This window comes from Balaenoptera ricei, chromosome 3, assembly GCF_028023285.1.
Source record: "Balaenoptera ricei isolate mBalRic1 chromosome 3, mBalRic1.hap2, whole genome shotgun sequence".
Taxonomy (NCBI): Eukaryota; Metazoa; Chordata; class Mammalia; order Artiodactyla; family Balaenopteridae; genus Balaenoptera; species Balaenoptera ricei.
Genome location: NC_082641.1, coordinates 123,776,543 through 123,798,407, shown reverse-complemented (window position 1 = coordinate 123,798,407; position 21,865 = coordinate 123,776,543). Strand labels below are relative to the sequence as shown.

The following is a 21,865-nucleotide window of genomic DNA, read 5'->3' as shown; positions in this document are numbered from 1 at the left end:
ATAACTAGTTTGCCAAATACAAAATTTCAAACCTAGTTTTTAACCAATATACCTAAACACTCATTTCAAAGTCAACTACTAGAGAGTCTATTAGGAATACCAACAAGAAAAATTCTAAACCCAAAACAGTAGCAAATGCCTTTATACTGCAATTAAGAATTTTACTATTCCATGGTTACTATATGAGTAAACACAATGGTTACCTTGGCTATTTTTTCAATGTACTGTTTGAAAAGGTCTTCTCTCATTGATGAACTATCCACTGCTTTGTAACGTGGATCACTTTCTACTTTGTCTTTTACTTTGCTCCATCGAGACTGACTGTCCAAGTGATGATTAGATAATAGTTCAAAGAAATCTGATTTTATCTGTATTTCAAAACAGGTGTGAGGTGGGAGGAAAACAATATGCCATAAGAAATTCCTCATATATAAATGTTTACAACTAGAAAAAAAGTTCACTTACCTTAAAGATGAGAATAACTTTTTTAATGCAGTTAGAGCAGAATTTTAGTAAAAAAGAAGATCAGAATTGCTCTTTTACGAGAAATATAAAAATCAATACACATACAGGCTCTCATTTAAAATCTACCAAATTCAAAATAAATCATATTCAATGAAATTATTCAAATATAGAAACAACTTTTTTAGGTTGTTTATAACTTTTGATCTCAGAACTGCCACGTTTTTATGAAGAATATGAATTTGCCATTTGCCATAAGATTCAGGCTTATGAACTAATGGCAAAAATACTTTAACATCAAGATAGCAAGAATATTTTTAAAAGTAGATGAATAAAACTGTTTGTTAAAATTAACAAGGGAATTTAGAACCAGTTGAGCACAAAGAGCAAGTCTTATTCATTACAAATCTGAAATGATACTGTCAAATGTGTAAAAACAAACAAACAATAAACTTTTACATTTTGGTTTTAATAAAGAGCAATGTTTTTACCTTTATATGTAAGAAAATTATAGAATTTCGATGGTCATAATTAGTCATTTCTAAAAAAACCACTACATTCAGATTTCCTGTGCTCTTTAGCCATTAAACATGTATGCCTTCACCAGAATATAAGTGTCAATGAAATTAACGTTCTTAACAAATCAAGTACCAAGTTAGTAACATTATACTAAAGGTATTAAATAATATTAACCTTTTAGTGTCAACATATACAATACTTAGAACGTCTCTTCCAAATTGTTAAAACTGGAAAAATTTGTTAGAATTGTTAAAAATTTTACCTTTTTAATAAGAGAAGAAAAGAATAAACAAGGCATTTGTTTTCATGCACTTTGAGGACCTCTTCTAAAATTCAGTCGCATTTAAATTATTATATACTGCTACTAGGGAAGACCTCCAAGGTAGCTAAAGTCATTTCAACAGAGGATTCTGACCAGGTCAAGAACCTCTCCTCCCCATAGGAATTAAACATGTTACCTTCCTACTTGACCAAGGGAATGAGAAATTAGAAATGGAATCAGAATTTTTGTGTGGGCACAAAATAAATGAATCATTCCTTCTGCCTATTTCAACCCTCTCACTTCTCACTGTAACCTCATTTCTCCTAATAGAGGATTAAAAGGGAGGTAAATGTCCTTTCTAGAAAACACTTGTAAGGTTATAAAAAACAGAGCTTCTGCATTAGAGAACTTTTTAAAAGATGAGCTATTCAGCTGTGGATTTCTCCACTCACCTAACTTGGCTCTTGACTGTTTGGATTAATGAGAAATAACTCATAAGCCCAATATTTCTAGATGGCAATAAAGAAACTACTTGAGGTAGCGGTGTAACATTACTTTTCTGTTCATCTGTCTAACTTTGTATCTGACACAATGAACACCAAATTCCCAGATGCATGGGATAACTAGAAGGCAAAATTTACGTTAAATGAAACATGTAAGCTGTATCAAATAGGAATCTTTCTAAGCCATAAGAATATACATTAACTTAAAAATATTTCAAACATTAGACATGAAGCCTATAAAGAATTATCATATAGTTAAAAAAATATATGATGTATAAACAAAGTGAACTTTAAATAAAATTTAACTTCTTTCACTGTAGATATTACCATGACAGGTTACAAATGGCTTACCGAAGCTGCTTTTTATATGAGAATTATTTAACAACTGCATAAATGTCAATTTCCATTAGCAACAGTTCAAGGTCTACTGTCCCTATTTTCTTCTCTCCAAAAATGGAAGTACCTTACCAACTAAGCTGTTTAGTTAAAAAGGGAGAAATAGTTTCCTCAGCCTAATGTACTGAAACAAAAATTGCTCAGCAGCTAATTCAAAAGAGAGGGAAGAGAGAAAAATGCCAACGTCATAAGAGGATTAACTCCATTATATGCAACTTCAAATCTGTTGTTCCAAAAAATAAATTATTTGAAACATAATTTAATAAAAATTGGTTATAATAATAATAATAAATTATAATCAAATAAACAAAAACTAGAGGGTAGCTACTTTGGTAAACAAAACAGTCCAATAAAACAGCTTTGGGGGCATTTTTTATAAAACTACCAGTGAAAAGCTACATGAAAATGATGATTGCACCCTTTAGCTTGAAAATGCCTCCTAAAGGGAAAAAAAAGGATTTCACCAAAAGTCAATGCCCTTCACAGGTTTTTGACTCAGCAAGTAATTAGCTTTAAATTTTTACTATTCAGCTATTGATTCAATTGTCTCAATGTTACAAAGACCAGTTAGGAATCTTAAGAACAAAGAAACTCCAATATACCAGTTTACCATTCAATTACACATAGCTAAAATGCCATTCTTAAAAAATGTACTGCCAATGTACTTCATAAAAATAAATACACAGTGAAAGTCATGAAGTGATAAAACTTCATTAACCAGATACTTCTCAAAATTTGAGTATAAAAAGTACATTTAAACCTTTACAAAGATTTCTGCTTTCATAACCTAGTTAGCAATTGATTTTTCATTCTTTAAATTGACTGAGAAAGTTTTACTTTGGTAATTTCCTTTTTTTTCAATGTAATAGTACAAAGATAAACCTTTAATTTAGAGAATTCAAATTTTACAATCAAAAGAAAGTAAAGCTGAATATATTAAGTTTATTTAGATGTAATGTCTATTTAATTTCTTATTTTAATTAACACATCCTGGGCACAACTCTCATTACTTCATAAGGAAAAAGACTAAAAAAAATGTAATGTACCGGAACTGTGGGAGGCTAAAGTGACCACACAGAGAGATATCAATGCTTTCCTCACTAGAGAATCCCATAATACTTTGCGTAGCAGTGACTGACAGCTCTCAGACCAAACTGATTGACAGGCCACACAGCACAAAACTGTAAAGCCTATCCACTTGTTATAAAACAGAATACATAAAATAATTACCAAAAAAAGTGTTTAGAAAAAGAACATCAGTTACAAATGCAAAGAGAAAAACATTCAATTTGTTTAAAAGCAATCATACGATATCAATCATTTATTTACTTGGTTTTCTTTAAAAAAACAGGTTCTTACTAAAAGTCAAAAGTAGCAAACAATTCACTGACATGATTCTAATTCAACAGTCAAAATGTTTATGCAGAACTCAACCTTGCACATTTCCTCTGAGAAGCATAATCATTTACCAAAGACAGTCAACAGTGAAATAATTCTGGAAAAATCTACCTTGAAGCATAATAAATCAGATAATCAGGAAATTTCAGTTATTTCTGACAAAAGTTATTTCACCTAATACTGTTGCTATTTTCAATGAAAGAGGCTTCCTCCCAACAAAAGTGGTGTTACTTCCATAACAACATTTCTTAATAGAATCTGTAATATTTTAACTTTCTAGAATAAGAGGCAATTTTAAATGTCAAGAATGATAAAGCTTCAGAGGTTCTTTTTCTCTATTCACAAAGCAGACAGGGTCACTAAGGAGAGTGGCTGTTATGTTTTGATGGTTTACACACCACTGGTGCCACCTCCCTACCAGTCTGCCTCCTCAGTGGTGAGCTCCTCTCCACTCCTGACACCACTATCAAATGACATTTGGAATTCATTAATCTTTAATAGCTGACCTTTAATTCTGATAAGCAATAATTCATATGTAAGATATGTTTACTAAAAGATTAGAAAGTCACTAAAGTGCTATCTTTTAGAGGGCAAAAAATATAAAGAAGCTTTTTGAAAAACTTAAATGTTACTACCTATAAAGAACCTTGAAATCTTAGGCAGGCACCAGTGAAGAGATAGGCCTAATAACCAGTTCTGGGTTTACTGCGCATCCTAGTATTAATAAAATTTAAAGAAAATCTATGCAGCTTAGTGACACTACTAAAATGTATGCATTATGGAAGTAAAGTGATATTATAAACAACTGTAAAAGTTAACTTAAAAAGCTAAACAATAAATGTGCGTCCTGTTATTTATGCCCATGAATGAGATTAGAAACACAGCACCAGCTCAGTCCCTTCCCATTCACACTCCCATCAATCACACCACTGGAACTAAAACCATCTTACCTTCTCACCTCTGGTCTTCGAATCTTCTTTCTCTTTCTTCCTTGCAGCTGCCACAAATTCATTAAACAAGGCTTCTCGATCTTTCATCTTTTCAATTGCTTTGAATCTTGAATCTTTAGCATGCTTGGCTGCAAATTCACTAAAAGTAGCTCTGTAACAAAATGGCAAGTGTGCTAACTTTGGTAGAGCTATTTCTACTTGTAGAAAGGTATAGCAGACGATACCATCTTCCCAGTAAGAATATGTGCCAACAAGACAATGAGTCCCAACATCTGCCTACAGAAAGGAGTGAAAAGGGCTGAAGAGTGAAAATGTGGTTAGAGATCTGTATACTATCAGCATGATGTTAGGGGGATAGACATCTGAGAGCAAAGAATTTGTGTGCTTCAAGAGACTTAAAGAGTCCATCTATTTCCACCCTAAGATGAGGCTGAATTCTTGCTTCCAGCCATGGTGGAATAACTCTTATTGAATTAGCTCTCCTTCCATAAGCAACTATAAATCCAGACAAAATATATGAGGCAACTGATTTCAAGCAGTGGACAACAGGTAGAGTAAGACTGAGGTAAGAAGCCCCGTGGCACTGTGCCTCAGGACAATTTCCCAAAATGCAAAGAGGTAGAGTCCAAGCAGAGTACAGTGGTCCCAATGAGCTAGAAGCAGCAGAGATCAGAGTTTCGGTGCTAAAATGGCAGGGGAATAAGCTATAGAAAGAGGGTACTACCCCAAAAGAATACCATTTTGAAATCCCTCATGCATAAGTAGACAGCCAAGGCCAAGCTATAAACCAGCAGAAAGACCACTCCTGGTACCAAACTGCTACATGCTTAAGAGCAAAAAAGAGATACCAGACACTGAGTAGTGCTGGAAAAAGAACAATATTAAGACAACAAAGCCCACAAAAGATTCACAAGGGAGACAAAGTCGGAAGTTTGACAAAAACACCTCCCACTTTCTGAGATCCATACTAACAAAGCATAAAATCAAACCTAAAATTACAGTGACTGGCCTGTAATTGGCCTGCTAAAATAAGAATACACACTCTTGAGAGAAAGGTAACAGATTCGAGTCTCTACCTATTATCCACAATTTCTAATATTCAATTAAAAATCACTAAACATACAAAGAAACATGGAATCCATACGGAAAAAAAATTTTAAGCCAATAGAAATTATCCCAGGATGCCCAGATGTTGTTTTAGGTATAGACAAATCCTTTAAAACTATTACAATTATATTGGAAGAATTAAAAAATATGTTCAAAGAATTTAAAACATGATCTTAATGGATGAACAATTAGGGAGTTTCAGCAGAGATATGGAAAATTAAGGTCTATGGGGGCTAATGAAACTAAGTATTAAAAAGGTTTCTTCATGAATAAAAGGCATTTATAATGCTTTCATATATTTGGATATATTTCACCTTATATAATAAGAATTCACTCTTATAATAAACACTCCCATATTTAGCATGTTTTTAGAGGTGAAAAATAAAGCTTACTTTCCCCTATAAAACTACTTATCTCAATTCAAAAATAAAACATCTCCTCTTAGGTATTAAAACAAAGATTAAATTACTACTTTAATTATCAAGAAAAAACTGGCTGGTTAACTTTAGAATTTAGAGTTTAAAACATCAACTGAAGACTAGGCGTACTACTCACTGCTAACATTTGCTATTTTTAAGCTTTGCTCACCAAAGCCAGATTCTAACAATCTTTTTGTATGCAACTGGTATTACTCACAATATCTAACGTCCTTAATTCAACATTTTTAACAAAAGGATACATTGCAAAACTGGGTATGTCACCATACATATACATACAATGGATACATAACCATAATAAAATTATATGGTAAAATAAAAATGCATACCCCAGAAAAGGGATCATATGTAGTCCATTAAATCTATTTTCTTTTCATGATAAATTAAGTATACCTTGCTTTATAATTTTAAGACAAAAAAAGCAATTATTACTGATTAAATAAACTTTTTAAAATGTAAAATCAATGTATAAAAGTGAGAAATTCAATTATTTTATACATATTTATATTATTTAAAATAGGTTAAAAAATATGTAAAATATATCTATTTTTTACGAGAAGAGACTAAAATGAAGTTTTAGCATTAGATTCCCATACAGATGTTTTCATATGACTCATCTTTTAATTCCAAAAATGCTACTTTATAACAGACAAGGTATAAGAATCCTTTGCAGGAAAAAAGTGAGGTGGATGGTTGGTTGGTGGTAGGGGATGGGAAAGAGCATAGTGACTCGGAGTTGACCATAGGAGGTATACCTGAAATTTCCATTAAAAAAGAAAAAAGACATAGAAGAAATAGGCACTAAAGTTAGGTAATTCTCCCCAGTCATTCTTTCCCTTGGAATAAACTCCAGTGTTTTATATCTATGAACTCTACTGAAGAACTTTGTGCCAGTGGCCTTTTCCCAATTCAAAGTAGGTCTATGGATGGTATTTTCTCAACTTTAAGTTTTTCCTCTTTGTTTTCTACTACTTACTAAAATCGGTCCTAATCTCTATGCTAGTATTAAAATGCATCAATTTAGCAATACAGCACAATGCCCCAAGTGCTAAGACTTCCAGTTATGTGCCTGATGGCTTTACTTTCTGAAGCAACCTGCATAGTAAAGATCACTTCAACAATTCTATCTGCCCCAAAAGAATATCAGTAGGGTACTGTGATACAGCAAGACTTAATTTGTCAAATCCACAAAAGAGAAATCTCATTGGAGTCTCAATTATTCCCAGACCCATAAAGGGTTTTTATAGATACATTTTGCTGCTGAATCATTTGAAAATAACCTGTAGACATCATGAGACTCCATCTATAAACATTTCAGCACGCATCTCCTGAGACTAAATCCTTTTTCTTCCATAACCACAATATCCAAGAAAATTACTAATCTCTAATATTATATAATACCAATTCATGTTCCAATTTCCTCAACTGCCTTCCAAAACGTCTTTTATAACCCAGTTGCAATTACACTGACCCATGAACTTACCCTTTTGATTAAGAAAAAGCCCAAGACCCCCTGGAGAGTCTGAAACTCTGTTAACCTCTGAAGAATATTACATTCTTTATGCTCACAAATACTCAGCTTGCTTTTATGAAATCTGTATTAATAACACCGTTAAGTTTCTCATTTTTCAAATATACACTTTTGAAAAAGTGTACCAAATACACTTTTCCAAACAACAATACTCTTCCCTGTCTCCACTGACAAAAATAACTGTTTAAACAAGATAAACTTTTATAAAAAGTGCCATTTAACCCAGAGACTCCATGATTCTACCCCATAGTTTTAGAGATTCTCCATGTTCTGGTATATTCAAAGCAACTTAATATCTCTACAAGAAAGTGATTCTCCCTGTCTTGACTATTCTGTGTAATACTGGAACCTAGTTGAAATCCCACATTCACTCAGGGAAGTTACCTAATTTGCATATATCTTACTTTCCTTATCTGTAAAATAGGTAGGATATGAGCACCTAAATCACACTGGTTGTTTTGAAGACTGAATGAGATAATATACATACACATATGCATGTACTTTAACTGCATATATGTGTAAGTTCATACATCTATCTAAAATATCCAATAACTGATGCTATTATTGTTATTATAATGCTAAGCACATAAGTTTAAAATGTCTCCTTTTCTTTAGTCCTTTACATATATTCAATATATATTAACAATTAAATGAAAATGTCAGACAAGACAATCATCTAGACACTTAGAAATTTTTGAAATGGAAGGTCCTTCACCACTTCAACTCAATCAAAATAATGTTCCCACTCTGCAATTCATTATGTGTAAAACTTTAAGAAGACAGGGACAGATATTTAATCATTTACCAGTTTCCAGAGAAGGAAACTTATTCTCAGAGGGAAGCTTTTAAAACAAAGGTACCTTTTCTTGAAAACCAATGCCTCATAGAGCACCAGGGATTCCCTCCAAAGAACGAAGATTCTTAGAAAGGCAGAAACCAATAATGAAACAAGAAGTTTTTCATGTCCAGAAGTCCAAAAGATGTGTGTGTGTGTGTGTGTGTGTGTGTGTGTGTGTACACACACATATATATATTCAACTGATCTAGGAGAAAATATATACATACTTTGATATTTGATAGTAATAAACCATATACCTTGGATTAAATTTTGCTTCTTCCATCATTTTTTTGAAATCTTCCTTGGCTTGCATTATTTTGTTTTTCTTTTCCCTGCGTTCTTCCTCTGCCCTGGTCTTTACATACTGATCAAATACCTATTACAAAAATAAACCAATTTGACAAGTTAGTCTTTCATATAGGTAATCTAAATACCAAAGTGTAGAATCTATTAAAAAAAATACTAAGTCAGTATCTTTGTCCAAAAATAGGAGAAGTATATTAATCATAGGTAACTCAATTATATGCAGACGATCTATAGCAAGTCTAACCTTAAAGCTTCAATTGACAGAACTACACAAGCATACACGCCCTCTGTTTAGGCTTCCAGAATAAAAGTTAAAAGCCCCTTTAATTTTCATTTTCTCTGATTACAAATTGAATACAGGTTTACTTTTAAAATTTCAAGCAATATAAAATGTTTAAATCAGTCTTCCCAAATCCCTTCTACAAAAAACATTAACAATATGGAACCTATATTTTATTTCTTTGCTTATCTTTAAGACATAATTATTTTCACCTAAAATGTAATCTTGCTTTACACATATTCTATATATTTTTTCCCACTTAATAATGTATAGTCAAGATGATGAACTTTTAAAGTCACAAACCAGTAAGAACACAGAAATGTGCAAAAAAGAAACAGCAACTCTGGAAGCTGAAAAGCACATGGAGAGGTGATAAAGGATTTGGCAGACACAAGAAAGCTGACCCTAAACCAGTCAAGAAAACAAAGCAACCAATTTTTTAAATTAGAGAATTCTCAAACAGCTCCAGAATTGATAACACCAGATACCCATGAAGTGAGGACAGGGTAATGCTACAATAAAGCTTTTTAAGAAGCAGTTTAATCACTAGATCCTCCTTGCCAACTTTATGTATCTGGGGCACTGCCACTCCTAAAACTCAGTAAGGCAAGGGGTTATTCTCTAGAGCAAGGGTTAATTAGCAAATCGCGATCTGCTGGCCAAATCTGGCCTGTTGCCTGTTTCTTTACAGCGCAAGAATAGTTTTGATATTTTTATATGGTTGGGGAAAATAATAGAAAACTTCATGATACACGAAAATTAAATGAAATTTAAATTTCAGTGTCCATAAAGCTTTATTTGAACACAGTCATGCTCATTCCTTTACATAAATCTGTGGGTCTTCTCACACTACAACAGTAGAGTTACACAATCATGACGGAGACCACATGGCCCACAAAACCTAAAATATTTATTATCTAACCTTTTATGTTAAAAATTTTCTGACCCTTGCTCTAAAAGGCAAAACACTGTCTCTGGTCTGGGGGAACATAAATTAAGAATGAGGCGTACCAGATTGAGAAAACAGGGAATTAAGCAGTTACATACCACATATCAAGACACAGTTCTTTCAGAACCAATGCAGCAAGAGCAAGGAGACTAAAAGTCCTTATCCAGGATCTAACCAGCCTAAAAATTACTTGCTCTATAGGATCTCAACAAACCAGCCTAAACCACCTTACAGCAAGGGGCGGGGGGGGGGGGGGGGGGGGGTTCAACCTCAGCACTTTTGACATTTTGGACCAGATCATGTTCAGCAGCATCCCTGGCCAAAAGATGCCAGCAGCACTCCCTCAGTTGTGACAAACAAAAATGTCCCCTAGGGCAAAGATGCTCTGGTTGAGAACCACTGTTCTACAGTAAGGCCAACAATCATGAGAGCCCACCCAGATGCTAAGAATGCCCAAATAGCATCTTAGCGCCTTGTTCTTAATCATTAGCAGTTAGGGTCCACAAAGACATCTAAGGATACTCTCCAACATGAAAAAAGAGACCAAGACAGAAAAAACTTAGGGGAAAGAGAGACTATACAGGAAAATGAAAAATAAGAAAAAAATCCTAAACAATCTCATAAAACTAAGACATTGCAACCATGAAACAAGAAAACTCAAAGAACAAAAAAAGAACTACTAAAACGTGACAAAGAAAATAAAAAATCTAACTGAAGGGTTATTAGACAATAAAGTTGAGAAAATCATCCAGAAAATTTTTTTAAAAGACAGAAATAGAAAACAAGAGAGAAAAGATAAGAAACTCTGAGGACCAGCCCAGAGCACAAATGCTCTGGGCCCAGAATGGAAAAATAAAGCAGCTGGAAGCAAATCAAAAAAGCAATGCAAGAAAATCTACCAGAATTGAAAGATAAATGTTTCTACATTGAAAGGGCCACCAAGTGCCTAGCACAAAGGGCCCTTCCACCAGCCATACATAATCACCATGAAATTTCAGAACACTGAAGACTAAGAGAAGATCCTACATGTTACAGAAAAAATAAGAAGGTCCACATACAAGGGAACAGGTAATAAACAGAAGTTTCAAAAATAACACTGAAAACTATATGCAGAGCAATGCCTTCAAAATCCTGAAGGAACAAGATTTTCCAACTTCAAATTCCTTAGCAAGCCAAACAATTCCAAATAAGGGTACAATAAAAGTGTTTTCAAATATATAAGGCCTCAAAAATTTATTTCCCATGCACGTTCTCTCAGGAAGCTACTACAGAGATGGAATGCATTAAAAGAGAGTAAACCAAGAAAGAAACGACATACAATGCAGGAGACAGGTAAACTACCCCCTCCACAAAAAAAGAGAGATGAAGGAATCCCCAGGATGATGATCAAGAGCTGTCATCCTCAAAAATGACAGCCGTACATCAGGTGAAGAGGGCAACCAGTCCAGACTGAAGAAAGTCAGAAGGCTCTGAAAGAAATGTCTTCTGGAAGATAAAACACTCTAATATTTTTCCAAACATATCTTAAAGAATTCTGTGGCCCCTTAAAAATGTGCATGCACATCTTGGAAAAAGGTAAAATAGAAAAAGTTTTTATTTTTTAATACTTAAGACCTCGGGTTCGATCCCTGATCAGGGAACTAGATCCCACACGCATACCGCAACTAAGGAGCCTCCCTGCCGCAACAAAGACCCAGCGTAACTAACTAACTAAATACTTAAGACCTCTTTCCAGGTAAGTTCATATATATCCACAAATCTTTAAAAGCTATATAGAAATATATACAATTATCTCACCAGTCCCCTGCTAGGCATGTAGGTCATTTTCAAAACCTAAATATAGCACTGTAGTAGCTCATGAAAGTATCTGTAGGCTGACAGAAGTGGGGAAGAGTGTTGTTTCCAACCCCTCTCCTATCTCAGTGTATACTTTCTTACCTGTAAAAGTACTAAATTATAAATAAAAGCCAAGTGAATTTATATTGTTTCCTTTCAGAAGCTGAAAAAAACTTCATATCCTCTCCTCTAAGATATCCCACACCAAGGTTAGGATTCACTCTCTGAGATGAACATCTCATAGAAAATTAGAAATTCTGGTATGCTTCCAAGTTTCTCCTAATTATTTGTGCCATGCCTCCCAATACAATTGGCTTTACGTTCCCTCATTCCTTATACTTCAGTTTTAAAAAGACTTTTACTCAAAAAGTATGAGAACCTTTGAGTTTTTATTTAAAACAGAATAATGCTTGATACTTTTTCTCTTTCTAACTGTAACTCTATTAAGGAGTTAATAATACCACCAGCTTATAAAATGCCTTCAAAATTAAAAAAGAATTTTAGTTCTCAATACGCACTTGTAATTTAACTCAGAAACTGCAACACTCAGTGCCATGAAGAGTAAGTCATAAAAGTTTTAAAAAGTCTTCAGGGATATTCAGGTTAAAGCACCACATACAGAACAATGAACAAAACAAAGTTCCTGCCCTCTGTGGTAGGAAAACACGGATGGTTAAGATAATTTTAGATAGAATTCTGAGTGCTACAAAGAAAGTAAAGAAGGCAAAGAGACAGGTTAATCAGAAGGCACCTGGTCAAGTATCGGAATGTAATGATTTAGTCAGCTATGCAAACACCTAAGGGAAGAACATTCCAGGAAAAGGGACTAGTAAGTACCCGAATATGCCTGTATTGGCCAAGGCATATCAAGGCCAGCGTGGCTAGAATAAATGAACATAAGAAAAGAGGCTTGAGAAGTATGCAGACATGAGTGTATGTAGAATCTTATAAGCCATGAAAAAGAGTTTCAATTTTACTCTAAATGAAATAGCAAGCAATGCATATTTTTTAAGCAAGGGAACACTGCCTTAATTTGTCAGTCAAACTTTAAAATTAGTCTGGCTGCTGTGTGGAAAAAGAACTTGACTACAGAGGAGAGCAAGACTGGAAGGAGGCAAGGAGATCAATTAGAGGCCACACAGATGATCATGGTACCTTGAATTAGGGTATAGTGAGAGAAATGGTAAATAAGAGGTAAATAAACGGTAAATAATTTAGAAAAAGTTTTGGAGGTAGATTTTGCTGATAAGACTTGAAATGCACAGTGGGGAAAAGTAAAGAATCAAGCTAATTTATAGGTTTTGATAGGGCCATCAACTGAGGTGAATATGAGACCATCACACACAAATAGTTTAAAATAAAAAAGACTACAGTGTATGAAACACAGATGCAAATACATATGGCAAGTCATGTCTTCCTATTATGAGTCTAAAATACATGTCTGGCACACTGTAACTTTCATCTCTTCATAAAATGTCTATGATTAGACCTACATGCATAATGGTACAAACTGTGCAGAGAATTATTACAACAATTAAATTATAAATATGGAAGATGGACACTACTTCTACCAAATGAAATCGTGTAGCTCAACAGCACTATAGCAAGTGGTTCGACATACTCACCATTTTACAGAAATGAGTGTCAGGGTGGTCCAGGTAATTCAGGAAGTATATAAGTTGGAAGTGTGCAATGCTTTAGAGGAAGCAGTAATCACTATGAGATGGTATGTGTCACTGAATCATCGTGGAAATAAATGGCAGCTCAGTAACAAGTTAACTCTAGTTCTTATAATCCTAGTTCAGCAGAGACCTTGAAGCGTCCATTATTACTCTAAGTTTACAATGAGAAGACATTTTAACAGTTGCCACTTAATAGATGTGGACTTTGTGTGGGTAGCATGTGTGAGATAAAAACATGCTGAGTCTTGTCTATCTACGATACAGACACATATATATGTATATGTATATTAGCACATAACAGTTGGGATGGGTCAAGTGTTCAACAATGGGCCTATCAGTTGGGAAGGATTGGAGGTAGGTTTTATTCCTTTTTACTCATCTGTATTTTGCTACTTTTCTACTCTAAATTTGCATCATTTAACCAGTAAAAACTAAGTTAATAAATGCATGTGAAATGACCCTGAAACCTTGGTATAACATCAGTATGTATGAAGCATAAGGACAAAATGTGCATGAGGCAAAGCCATGTCCACAATGGCAAAAAAATCCAAGTATTTCTGAGGCAGAAATGTCCACACAAAGGATCACTATGTTCTAAGGTATGAAACTGTTCTTAAAGTACTATGTTAGAAAAAAAAAAAAAGGATCGTACTTTATTCCTTACAATATAAAAATTATACTGGGGACTTCCCTGGTGGCGCAGTGGTTAAGAATCCACCTGCCAATGCAGGGGACACGGGTTTGAGCCCTGGTCTGGGAAGATCCCACATGCCGCGGAGCAACGAGGCCCGTGCGCCACAACTACTGAGCCTGTGCTCTAGAGCTCACGAGCCACAACTACTGAGCCCGCGTGCCACAAGTACTGAAGCCTGCATGCCTAGAGCCCATGCTCCGCAACAAGAGAAGCCACCACAGTGAGAAGCCCGCGCACCACAACAAAGACCCAACACAGCCATAAATAAATTTATATTAATTAATTAATTAATTAATTAAAAAAATTGTGCTGGCAAGGGATATACATTACTTAAATACTGTTATTTTCCTTTTACCTGTTTTCTCTCTTTTGGATTAAGCAATAAGTACCGAGGATCAAAAACTATCTTGTGTAACTCCTTCTCCCATGTTGAAAAAGCAGACACCTTTAAAATAAAAAAATGTATTGCCTCATAATTAAGTTGGCTCTAAAAACAGAAAGGTCACATAATATTGCTTGAAATCTACAGGACATCTGCTTAAAAAGGACACATAATAAAAACCATACTGCCGTTTCCATCACTAATAAATGACAAGCAGTGGGAGGCTAGCAATAGCACACTTCCACACTAATTGGCTCTGAACATTTCTATATTATATAGAAATAACACACACTTAATTACTCATTAAAATAACCACTACTGTGTGACATTTTAAAAATCAGTACATCAGAAAAAGCCTTGAAGATTTGCATTTTGATTTCCCAAGCTTGCTCCAACCTTGTGAACAATGTTGGGATTTAAAGTTGAACAATTTTACTTACTCAAATGAATCTGTGAATATAATCAAAAGGTTGAAATCCCTTCTCAATTAAGCTTCATTAACAGTAATATCATAAAGTACCAGTTCTCCTTTAACCAAAAGCCATTCTGTAGATATTAAAAGAATCACATATACCTTACCTATTCCGCGTAGTCCGCCATTCTGTAATGTTAATATTCGTCTTATATTACTCACCAAAATTTAATGACCCAATAAATGTTAAATGTTATTTGTACTTAAAAGGACAGTAAAATGGCATCTAGTTAAACATGATATTAGCCAGGAAAAAGGCTGTTTGAAAGAGTACAGTGATTTGACAGGCTTCCCTTATCCGCCCCCCACAACATGAGCACTAACCTTAGATTTGACCTTTTAGCAAGACATATTTATATACTTATACAAAACAGAAATATCTCCCCCAAAGATTGTTTTCTGACCCCTCTCTCTAGCAGCATGTCCTTGAACTGCTTCATTCGGGCCTCCAGAGGGACAATGGCCCTTTCTCGGGCAGCTTTAATTTCAGCTTCCATGGCAGCTTCTTTCTCTGAATCAATGTCTTTATTATCGTCTCTCCTATAAAAAAGAAAATATAGGCATCAACTGACAAAATATTAATAAGGAATCTTATTAAAATCTTAAAATCATTGGAATATTCAAGACTCACTACTGAGCAGCATATTTGTGGCAAAAAAGAATTATATTGAGGGTTTCAAATAAACTCTAAGGGATAAGCAACTTTCACTATAATAATAATAATAAAGTTACAATGAGCTTCTAATGATGTTACAGCTGCTGCATTGTTAGGAATGAAAAATACCTTTAATGTGCTGTCTCTCCCTGACACTAGCTGATACACAAAATGAACTACCTTACTTAAAAACAGAAACAAAAACAAAAAACTTATCTAATATTGCACTAAAACTCTATGTGCTAGAATCAAACAGCACAGAATATAATTTTTAGTTCTTGAAATGATACAGGAAAAACAATATTTTCCAAAATGTTTTACATTATAAATGCATACAATTTTTAATCTAATAAAAATTGGTATAAGTCTTAGTAATCTCAAATATTTATTTTGAAAATAAAATGAAAATATCTGCAAACCTGGCCAAGTGGATATGTGAGATATATACCTTACCTACCTGACATTTTTTTTACTCACTTTCTGGGTGATAAGTTGAGATTTAAGTTGAAGGACAGGTCCCAGAGAGCAACATAGGCCCCGGAGTAGTTAGGTGGAATTAGAACTGCTCATCAATGACTAAACTACTTCTTGTTTCTCCAAAAATGCACCTCAGGGCTAAGGGCAACCCTGCTGCTGTACGGTACTCAAGTGAGATTGTAAACATGCAATTGAGTCACCTCTCAAACCTCTGCCCTATGAAGAAGGACCATTCATGTGAATAATCAAAAAAAGTAATTCAGTAACATTCAGGTGTGTTTAAGCAGATCTTCCTTCTTAAATTTGATCTGCTAAGTATAAAAATAAAACTGCTTCATATTTCCTGCATAAACTTAAGAGAATTAGGAAAACAGAACATCAGGAAACTCAAAAGCATGCCATATAGGAAAATGAAGGTAGCCCAGGAGATGAATGGAACTAATAAGGCCAGCCCACAAATATAGTGAGAGGTAATTGGCAATTTAGGGAATGAATCAAAAATAGAAGATATAGTCCGTGACCTGCAGGAACTTAGCGAGATAGTCTGTGACCTAAGATATGCACAAAACAAACAGGTAAAAGCAATTTGCCAAACAATATACCCTCTTATAATAATTCATTTAAGAACTATTTAAATAAAGAGTTAAAAGACATCCAAGAAATACAACTAATGAAAACAAATAACCTTTATAGAATTATACTAAATGAAAATGTCACAATACAAACTATCACTATCTATCTCAATAAAAGAAATAAAGAAAAACTAAGCCAGGAAAAATAGGCTTTTAGCTTTGTACCTAAATAGAGAAGCTCGGGCAATCCACATAAAGGACTTCTTTGACATTCTCCTGATAAAAGCAGTTAAAAACCTTACAGAGTTGTCTATAAGAACAAACAATTAAAAACAACCTGAAAGTTTAACATTGTAGGAACATCCAAAATTATGGTACATAAACAGAATGAATACAGTCATTTATAATAATTAAGAAAACAAACGTCTTATCCTCCTTTTTTTAAAAAAAGAACACAAATTCAGTTGATTACAACCAATAAAAATACTTATACATTTGGTCAAGAACTAAAAAAGTCAACTGTAAAAATTCAAACAGCTGTTGTTACTGTGGTCAATTATGAGTGACTCTTTAATATCTTACTTTCTTTAACATTGTTGCCAATAAAGAAATTTTTTAATAAAAGAACCACCCTTGACAGGGGTTGTCTTACTGATTTCTTTGCCATAATTTGGCTGCATTCAATCTGTCCTTTTCAGATAAGGACTACGATAAACCAGTCCATAGTAACATCTTCAAACTTTCCTTTTTGCTGCTAAATAATGGTCCCATGCCTCCCCGGCCCATACACAAACACCCTCTACCCCACCCTTTCACCCCCCATAGTTAGTAACATTCATATTTTACCAAGCATGGGTCAAGCTAATACTTCCACTTATACCACTCTCTTTCTCTCAGAGCACTTTCTAATAAGCTGATGGGTTCCCTCCAAGTAATGACCACGGACACAAGGACTAGTGAAGTGACCAGTATATAAAAAGAGAGAGAAATCTGGGTCTACATTTATCACATTTTTGGAATGGTGTCTGTTGGGGTCTACATTAGGGAGGAAACATTTTTATAAAATTCAGGCATAATGAATGTCTGAAAATAATTTATCAACTAACTCCTAGAATGTCATTTGACTTCATAAGACATATTTAAATAACCACATCTTTTGCACATCTAGCAACAGAAGGGACACCATTTCTACATCCTGAAGCAAAGCTTTTTAATAACAGGCCTAAAGAGAGCAATCATGACTTCTGTCTCCTAACACACACATTACCTGTCCCAATCATGAACTGACTGCGCCTAAACACAGCTTCCAAAAGGTAAAAATCTACCTAAATTACATAAACTGTTAAGTATTACTTACTTCCGTTTTTTGGCTTTAACAGGTTCATCTTCATTCATTTCTTCCATTAATTCTTGTTCTTCTTTAACTATAAGAAAATTTAATTAAACTATCAGAATAAAAATAAGCAAGCCAAAATTTAAATAGTTAGGTATGAATCCTTCCACTAACCACTACTGGAACACTGGTGTTAGCAGCATTTTTTTAAAGCTGCAACTTATAGTTCACTCACTTGCGCTCATAGAGAACTGCCACTTTTGGATGGACAGCATTGTTGGGGTTGGGTGCCCTGGCAAAAAAAACATTTCAAATATTATGAATAGTTATATATGCACATGGTACACAATCTTTTCTTTTAAAAAATTACTGTTTATATATCTATCTCATAACACTTCTTTATAAAACATTAAACAAAGCATGATAATTCTACACCTCCTCTATTCATCTTCCCTTTACATTAAATCGTTGATTCATTTTGAAATGTTTATTAACACATGTATTTATCAAATAAATGAATCAAACCCTTATATCTTCTGCACCGGGTAGATGAAGTTTCACTAATTTGGAAATCACTAGTAAGCAGAAAATGTTAGTACCACGTATATATAATCTACGAAGATTTCTCAATTATTATAAATGACATACCAGGATTTGTTTCAATTCAAGTATTAAATGATTCATTTATCATGCTTCTATACTACACAAGGGGGTTCTTTATTTTTTTTTTTTTTTTTTTTTTTTTTTTTTCACACACACACACACTGTATTTTACAAGGGGGTTCTTTAAAAACACAATCATAATCTGCCTGCCAATGCAGGGGACACGGGCTCGAGCCCTGGTCTGGGAAGATCCCACATGCCGCAGAGCAGCTGGGCCCGTGAGCCACAATTACTGAGCCTGCGCGTCTGGAGCCTGTGCTCCGCAACAAGAGAGGCCGCAATAGTGAGAGGCCCGCGCACCGCGATGAAGAGTGGCCCCCGCTCGCCGCAACTAGAGAAAGCCCTCGCACAGAAACGAAGACCCAACACAGCCAAAAATAAATAAATAAATAGTTATTTAAAAAAAAAACACACACAATCATTTCAATACAATGGCAAATTACCAATAAAACACATGCAATAAAAATATGTACAAATATTTCTATTTATTATATATCATATATACTGAAATGCTATCTGAGCATAAAGTAGATTAAAAGATTATCTCTTAATAAGGTGCAGGAGTCTCCCTAGTCTCAGGAATAAGGCTTATCTTCCCTAAATTTCATCAAGTTTAAAAGACCTTTGCATTTTTATTTTACAAAACTTTAGTAAACTTTATTTTAAAAATACTCTATACAGTTTATTTCAAAATATATATTACTAATCACAAAAGGTGCTAAAAGGCTCACTGAAGAGCATTTTAATAAGCATGGAGCAAGCATGAGCAGTACCTACATATCTTGGACTGACAACCTTGAAAAGGACAAGAAGTTAAAAATATATAATATTTTACAAAACATAATTTTACCCAAATTCTCTACTTTTTAAATTACTGAACTCAACCTAGAAGAGCAGTCTATTTTCCATTTCTCAAATATTTCTTGAAAACAGAGAGGATTTCTAAATTGCCTCACATTTTCCATAAAAATATTAAAAGAGTATTAAAATTAGAGGGTAACTCCTAATTTAAAACTTACTCAGTTTCTTCACTTCTTCCATTCCTTTTTTATGAGGGGGCTCCTGAATAATTTTGTCAACATCCGCCCTTCCAATCAGATCATCAGGTCGGTCCCACATAGAAAGACGGGTGGTAGGATTATAAAAGAAGACCCTCTCATCACCAGTCCAAACAACACACCTATGAATTGATTCAAACATTATTTTCTTATGTAATGGAACATTATTTTATAGTTAGGTCTTTTACTACCATCCAACCAAAAGGGGAAGTGATGGTGGGGAAGGACACACTCATATTATTATTACTTACAGAGAGCAAAATATGATTTTTAGAACAGAAGAGAGCTGACTGGCTGAGGGTAAAATAGCAGCTCAACATACTAATGGAGAAAACCAGGAAAAGCAAAGCAATTTGTGATCAGAATTTAGAGTGCTCAGGAACTGAAGTTTGGCACACTCAATTTTAACCTATCACAAAAGATGAATTTACTAGCAAAAAATAATGCTATTAAGCAGTTCTGAAGCTAAAGAACAGACCATGGCACCCTACGTATTACATAATACTTCTTAATATTTCTTACCAAACCAGATTACAAACTCAAATGCAATCATTTATGAAGGCTTTAATATTTGACTATATCAAATATTAAAAAATAAAGAGAAGTCCCCATCGTGCTATGGCACTGTAGCCCACTACAGCCCACTGTTCCTATTAATTACAACTAGAAACTCAGCAACAATATAGAAAAAAACAAGTACGTAAGAACTCTGTAAGGTTTTTTTAAAAAAATAAACAGACGTATGGAGTCAAAATTTAGAGAAGCAAGGGTATAAATTTCCCCTCCTCCCTCAAACCTCTGCCCTGAAGTGGCCCCTGGTTGCACAGTGATAGTAGCATAGGCAGCTAAAACTCTAAGAGAAACCAGGTCTTTATGACCAGATAATCAAAAGTTAATCCACAGCTGCCATCAAGGTGACCTAGATGCTGAAATCATCAAACAAAGCCTCTATTGTTGAAATAATCAAAGACTTTACAGCAGCAGTTATAATTACGTCTGATGAGATAAGAAAAACAAAAACAAAGATAAGCAAAAACTTGAAATGAATGAAGACAGAAGTTCTAAGCAGAGAAACTGTGAAAAAAAAGAATGAATAGTGTCTCAGAAACCTATGGGACTATATCAAAATGCCTAACAGACACGTCATTGGGATCCCAGAAGGAGAAGAGAATATTGGGGCAGAAAAAATTTGAAGACAAAATGGCTCCCAAAAATCTCCAAATTTGGTAAAAGACATAAATACTAAGGAAGCTCAGTGAACCCCAAACAGGATAAATTTCCAGAAAATCATTTTTAGACACACATAATCAAACAGGTGAAAATCAAATATAAAGAAAAATCCTTGATAGCAGCTAAGAAAAATATGGCACAAAACAAACAGGGAAACAAGTCCAATGATCGTGGATTAATTACCAGAAATCAGAGGCAAAAATACAGTAAAACAACATCCTTAAAAGTTCTGGAAAAAGGAAATGCAAACCTAGAACTCCATATACAGCAAAAATATCCTTCAGGAACAAGGGAAAAGAAGACAATCCCCAATGAAGGGAAACTAAGAGATTTCATCTCCATCAGAATTGCCCTATAAGAAAGTTTTTCTGAAAGGAAATGATTCTTCAAAAAAAAAAAAAAAAAAAAAAAACCCTGGATCTTTAGTAATGAAGGGAAAACAACAGAAATGGTAAATATCAAAGATATTTTCTCCTCTTAAGTTCTTCAAAATATGTACGAAAAATTATTCAAAATGAACCTATATGGTAGCAAGGTTTCCATATTTTATGTGAAGTGGTACAATAATAACTCTAAGTAGGCTATAATGGTTAGGTATGTACAATGTAATCCCTAGAACAACAAAAATTAATGCAAAGAGATATCACCAGAGAGCCAACAGATAAATTATTAAATGGAATATTAGAAAATGTTCAAATAATTCAAACGCAAGTAGTAAAGGGGGAACAGAGGAACAAAAACAGAAAAGACAGAAAAAATAATAGATCTAAATCCAACCAAAAGTTACATTCATGTGGTTGTTCTTTCTGTTTATTTTTCTCAGCCTTCTCAAATGTTTCTTCTTGTTCTTGACTATGTACCAAGCAGAACCTG

The 21,865-nt window shown here is 34.1% G+C and overlaps 1 protein-coding gene across 7 annotated transcripts in view; it reads right to left on the bottom strand.

Annotated features, from left to right (window-relative positions):
* Positions 1 to 21,865, bottom strand: part of TCERG1 (transcription elongation regulator 1) — a 59,003-nt gene that overhangs the window by 6,818 nt on the left and 30,320 nt on the right. For 5 of the 7 annotated variants that reach the window (XR_009502409.1, XM_059917403.1, XM_059917404.1 and 2 more), the window contains 8 exons: positions 19,724 to 19,884; positions 18,277 to 18,333; positions 18,066 to 18,132; positions 15,409 to 15,544; positions 14,506 to 14,595; positions 8,661 to 8,779; positions 4,491 to 4,641; positions 204 to 368 (listed from right to left, as the gene is read on the bottom strand). Coding sequence is in view for 6 of the 7 variants with exons in the window: in XM_059917403.1 (XP_059773386.1) it covers positions 204 to 368; positions 4,491 to 4,641; positions 8,661 to 8,779; positions 14,506 to 14,595; positions 15,409 to 15,544; positions 18,066 to 18,132; positions 18,277 to 18,333; positions 19,724 to 19,884 (946 nt within the window). In the remaining variant the exon portion in view is untranslated. Of the gene's footprint in view, positions 1 to 203; positions 369 to 4,490; positions 4,642 to 8,660; positions 8,780 to 14,505; positions 14,596 to 15,408; positions 15,545 to 16,933; positions 16,985 to 18,065; positions 18,133 to 18,276; positions 18,334 to 19,723; positions 19,885 to 21,865 lie in introns of all 7 variants that reach the window. The other 2 variants (XM_059917408.1, XM_059917409.1) reach the window with 1 other exon arrangement.